Raw genomic sequence first — 5,783 nt, forward strand, 5'->3', positions numbered from 1 at the left:
CCCCCCCCCCCCCAGGTCCATCTGACCACTCGGGTCAGCTATGGGCAGAAGGGCAGGAGGGCTTCTTCCTCTCCTCCCTGAGGAATGGCTCCCTCTTTAACAGGGCTGCCTGGAATAGGTTCAGTTTCCTACTCTTTGTCTCTCTGCTGTGTGTTTCCCCTGCTGCAGAAGTTTGCCAAGGGGAAAGAAGACCACGGGCAGTGTTCTGCAAGTGATGAAAATCCCATTTCCCCAAGGATGTTATTAACATGGAGAAGCACTGGCCCCAGAGGGACTACAAGAAGAACATAAACTAAGAAAGTAGCTCCCAGGTTCATTAGCTGATACTTGAGACTCTCACATAAGCTTGGCAGGTCACGTTAATCCATTTTTCAGTTTGGAAATGAAATCTGCTTCTTTGGATAGTTTATAAAAAAATTGCCAGAACTTCCATTTTCTCTGAGAAATTAATCAAAATCAAGGTTTAATTTCACTCTGAGAAAATATAAGCAGCAGTGAACAACACCATACATGTGTTTAAATTTTTCCAGAAGTTTTCTTTTGTCTACAGCAAAGGAAACCATCATTACTCCAATGAGTCGCACAATGCTGCAGACCAAGAAGGTATATGGAGAGCATTTTTGCCCAGACTGCAACAGAGGGTTAGGATGGCTGCTCATACGTACGCTGGATGAAGAAATACCTTTGGCCCCCCTTTGTCGTGCTTCCAGTTGAATGCCACCAGCGTACACCAAGCACTCGCTGGTCCAGCTGGCCTTTCCAACAGCCTCATCCTGGGCCTGATCCAGCCCCCACAATAGTCAATGGCAAGACCCCCGCTGAGCTCCATGGGCGCTGGACCCGGCCCTAAAGCTCTGGTTGCAGCAACAGCACCGTGAAATTGTCCGTGCTCGTACTAAAGTAATTCTACACAGAGAAGTTCCTCTTTGGCGCTGAGCAATCACATCACAAGCACATTTTAAATGCCAGAAACAAGTGGAGAAATGAGGAGAGAGCTTATTTTATGGAAAGCCATTGGCTTTGTTTGACTTCTTCACGTCTTTCTTTGATTTCTTTGTCTGGGTTGGAATGAGCTTTGCAGGGTCTATTCTCCATGTTGTTTATACCTGTATTCCCACCTACTTTTCAAACTGTTCTAGAAAAACTAAAAAAAAAACCTACTTCAGCTAACTACATTTTTGTGAAACCAGCAAGTCTATTCTAGTAGATAGGCTCCGTGTGTTTGTGTGTATGCATGCATGTCTCTGCATGTAGCTGAAAAAAATAGAGGGAGAAGAGCCTATTTTGACAATGTCCACAAGACCTTCATTTTTACTATGTTTGGTCTATATTTTCTACGCCTATTACCAGGCTCAGAGCTTCAAAATGTGCATTGTGTCTTAGATGACTAAATTAAATTAAAATTTCCAAAATAGACTAGTTATCTACCTAAATAAGGAAGAGCAATAAATGATAGACCTCTGTGGTAACCTGTACTATCCCATAGCCACAGTTTGCAGGTGAGAATTACCACAGGTATGTGCTTGAGAAACACAAACTCAGATTCAGCACCCTTTAAGATAGATAATCATAAAATTCCACTGGCTTCAGTGGCTGCATTGAAGATAAGTCTGTGGTAGGGGAAGGAGAAATATTCTGCACAATTTGGGAGCCAAACACCTAGAAAATATTGCCAAAGGCTCTTTCAATTACTTTAACAAAGAATAAGAAAAAAAAAAAAATCAGCAGCTTAAACACCTTATTCTAAAAATATCAAAAAATATAGATACAGTAACTGATAAACCCTGCTATACCCCATAAACCATAGCATTTTCAGTCCAAATTGAAAGAAACAAAACGATTGCCATTTGTTTTACATCTTAAAGTTTTACATCTTAAAATGGTTTAACTTCTTCCTCGAACAGCTGAAGTCAAAATAACATCGTGTTTCTATGTATCAGGCAGGCTCCAAGCTCATCTTGCAGTTTCTATCTCTAGCTGGACATGTAGGAAAACTCCTCTCCAAATCTTCACTTATTCTGATGAACTTGCCACAGACAACTCACAAATAGAAATCTGGCAGGCGCTTGACTATTTGTGAATTAGTCACTCCTTTCTAATAAATCTCTACACCCTGCTCCATTGATTTATTCAAGAGAACATATTGTCTTTTTAAAAACATAATATAGCCATTAGCAAATCATAGCTGTGGCACTGTCAAAGCATTACCAAGTAAAAGAGTGCTGCCCCATCCCATTCTTCTCCATAACATAAAGCGTCCCACATGCCTCCATTCTTTCCCATCCTCTCTCCCTTTTCAAGATCTTTCACCACCAGATTGGCATTGGTGGCCAGCCAACCCCCCGGCACTTGAGCCAGACAAGTGCTATGCTGATATGCCTAGATCTTTGAAGTGTCACACAGCAAGTCCAACAAGTTAGTTTTCTTCCTATTTTAATACTTTTTGCAGAGGGCCCCAGCCTCAAAGTACATTTCCCATCAGATTTTTTTTTTTTTTTCCTAAACAGCTCCTTTCTGTGCAAACTTCTGTTGATGGCTTCCTTTTTGAAATTCTTTGACCCCTATGAAATTTTTGAGAATATGACTGAGAGATGCCTTTGTAAAGGATTTTACATTATACGTACATTAGGTGTATACCCTGCCCTAGGAGCCCAAGTTCAGACAGTCATGGTTGGGTTGGTTAATACAATTTTTAATGAGCACTGATGTGACATGCTGCTTAGATCAAAGTGTGAAGATCTGTTATTTGTCAGTGCTTCCCATTACAGCACATTCTGAACAGGGGTACAGTAATGAAACAAGTAGGACTGGGTATATTTAAAAAAAATATTGTGCATGAGGCTGAAAAAACCAAATATCCTTAAAATAACACAAAATAAAAAACATGAGTAAAAGACAAATTATAGTGTATGTCATTTTTGGCAAGTTCTCCCATGTCTGAACCTCTTGGGTATTGGTTTCCTTTTATTTAATTACCACATCTGAAGCTGCACTGATGATAGTAAATCACAAGTGGACCCTGTTAGATCCCAATCCGATCAGTCTGGGAGGGGTCCGCAAAGGGGTTCTGTTGGTTTCTCACCTCCAGTTTCTCACAGAGCCTCCTTTACCAAGTTTGTTAATGGTGCAGTAAAATCATTCCCCTTTCCTCTTATGAAAAGCTGTTAGTGATGCTGCTGTGAGGGGCTGCACTTCCCAGGGGGGAAACTGTGAGCTTCTGGGATAATTGACTTTTGGGATAAACGACTTTTTGCAGGCAATCCTCAGTCTCATCTTTTTGCAGATAATTATGTTGCTTGATCTGGGAACAGTAAAGCAGGTTGTGTCTATAGGAGAAGCCTCTCCTTTTGGATGTTGCTGCTTTTATAGAATTATACTTCAAAACCACCAGTCCTTCATTACTGCTCACAGTGATGCTGGCCTGCCTTTTACACTCAGGTAAATAACAGGTGACTTATATGAAGAGCCTTCCTACACACCGTGTTATCTGTACGCCTGCCAAACACGTGAGACTCTTCAAGCTGCCTTCTTCCATCAGGCAGAACCCCTTCGTAATAATCTGGTGCTCATGGCCAAGAACAAGGCAATTCACTTTCCCACATACAATGCCTTTCAATTCTCTTTATATTTTTGCATGCCCAGCATTACCTCACTGATCATCCTGGCAGGATCTTCTTCTCTTAAGAGAGGCAACCATCACACACGGATCTGAAGAACATCACAGGTCCCCAGGACTCAGATACTCAGATGCATGTACTGTATTTAAGCAAACATTGCTGTTTTCCTTGCTCACTGGATCTGTTTCACTTGCTGAACCTGCAGGTAAAGAAAAACCACTCGTGTCTCTCTGCTGCTGTAGGATTGTTACAAGTGGCAAAATCAAAATTTTGCCCCGGATTAGTCCTGAAAATAGCCAAGTGGTTACACAGAGCTATGCGTAACCAAATGCACTGCGTCTACAGCAAGAATCCCTTCCCCTCACACACATGCCTGACAAACACCTCTGTGGCCACCACAGGAATGAGCTGAAGATGAGCAAGCAACGTTGGGTGAGGGTACTTTCACAGCCTTACCCAGTATTTCTTGCCCATATTCATGGACACCTGTTTCTTGAAGGATGTTGCTTTTCTCTGTGCATCTCTCTCCAGGTCACTGAGAGCATATCTGACCAGTACAGGCTTGTACAGACCGCCACCAAGTGCTCTGGAAACCATCCTTTCTGGCTTGAAAAACGTTTGTGTGAATACGCAAGCATAACCCTGAGAATCCAAAGCACCGGGGCTCTAATTCTGACTCACCACTTACTTGTTTCTGTCTCAGTTTCCTCCCTATATAAGCGAGGAAGATTGAATTTATTCTTCCTTCTCAAGGGAGTTGGAAGGAATCATCATTGTTTGTATTTCTTTTTAAGCGTGCAGCGTGTAAGCGCTTCAGCTCAGTTAAGCTGCTCAAAACTCAGTCCTGTTCGTTTTCCCAAAATTGCCTCCAATTTGTTACACATTCCTGTTACATGAGGCCCACAAGTCCAAACACAAACTGGAAAACATGATGTCCCAGTCCGGGGAACATCACAAGCGAAAGCCTCGTGCTTAAACTCAGGCACACGAGTTACTCACGTGTACCACGTTAAGCACGTGCGTAAAAGTGTTTGCGTGACCAAGGCCTAAAGACCAGAATAAAAAGCAAAACTAATCAGCGACAGACACGGGGGAAATCGCCCAGGAGAGCGCAGCACCAAAGGCGGCAACCTAGGCACCTATTTTTGGCTTCTTAGATGCCCGATTTACGTGGAAAGCCGCAACCCCGCACAAGGTTTCTTTTCGAGGCAAGGGCGGACGCCAACTTCCCTTCTCTCCGGCTGCGGGGGGCGGCGGCGGGCGCTCATCTCCCGGGACGCGGGGTTCAGGCCCCGGCAGCCGCAGCCCGGCCGGCGCCCCCCGCTCGGGGCCGCTTTCCCCGCAGCTGGGGAAGGAACCGGTCACCCCCGCCCGCTCTCCCAGCCTCCAGCCCCCCAAGCGGCGACATCCCACCCACCGCCCCACCTCACAGCCCCCGGGCTGCCCAGCCCCAAGGTGTTCGCCGTCCGTCCCGTCCGTCCCCCCCCGTCCCGCGCGTCCCGGGCGCCCCTTCCCTCCGCCGTGGGAGCGGTGTCCGGCGGGGCCGCCCCCCTCCCCGCCCAGGGAGGAGTCCCCACCTCCCGACCCCTCCTCCTCCTCCTGCTGGAAGGGGAAATATGAAGCGGAGCCGCCGCCGCGCTCCGGGGAGACGGCAGGGGACGGGGCGGCGGAGCGGGCATCCTCCAGCACCGAGGGGCGGCCGAGCCGGAGCTCTGCCGGGGCAGCGGTGTGCGGGGCGGGAGCCCTGAGGAGCGCTCAGCGGTCGGCGGCTCCGGCCCCGGAGGGTGCCCGGTGGTCCCCGGCTCCGCCAGCCGCCTGCCCCCCAGCGCCGGGCCGTGGGCTGTCCGCGGCGGCGCTGAGGCGCGGGCGGCAGCGGCCGGAGCGAAGGGGCCGCTGCCAGGCGGGGAGATGTCCGCCCCGTACAGCAGCCTGATGAGATACCTCTTCCCAGCCCTGCTGCTGCACGGTGAGTGCGGGGCCGGCTGGGTTGCCAGGGGGTCGCCACCCGCGGGGTAGCTACCGGTGGCGCGCCCGAGGGGCCCCGAAACCTCGCTGGAGAGGGGTCGCGGGTGGGTGCGCTGGCCCCTCTTGGGTACGGGAGTGGGGTTCGGGTCGGGGGGTCTCGTAGAGGAGAGGTGCGTATGGATGCCGAAGCCAGCGGCGGTT

At 48.3% G+C, this 5,783-nt stretch overlaps 1 protein-coding gene and 1 long non-coding RNA gene across 2 annotated transcripts in view; one reads left to right on the forward strand and one right to left on the reverse strand.

The window, feature by feature from the left end:
* Positions 1-3,792, reverse strand: part of LOC106885968 — a 78,289-nt gene extending 74,497 nt beyond the window's left edge. Inside the window, exon 1 of the long non-coding RNA XR_001411545.1 lies at positions 3,649-3,792. This is a non-coding gene — a long non-coding RNA (uncharacterized LOC106885968). The remainder of the gene's footprint in view (positions 1-3,648) is intronic.
* Positions 3,793-5,243: 1,451 nt separating this feature from the next.
* Positions 5,244-5,783, forward strand: part of APCDD1 (adenomatosis polyposis coli down-regulated 1) — a 34,408-nt gene continuing 33,868 nt past the window's right edge. Inside the window, exon 1 of the mRNA XM_014938646.1 lies at positions 5,244-5,583. Within this exon, the coding sequence (XP_014794132.1) occupies positions 5,526-5,583 (58 nt within the window). The 5' untranslated portion in view covers positions 5,244-5,525. The remainder of the gene's footprint in view (positions 5,584-5,783) is intronic.

Source organism: Calidris pugnax, unplaced genomic scaffold (assembly GCF_001431845.1).
Source record: "Calidris pugnax isolate Ruff unplaced genomic scaffold, ASM143184v1 scaffold13, whole genome shotgun sequence".
Classification (NCBI taxonomy): domain Eukaryota; kingdom Metazoa; phylum Chordata; class Aves; order Charadriiformes; family Scolopacidae; genus Calidris; species Calidris pugnax.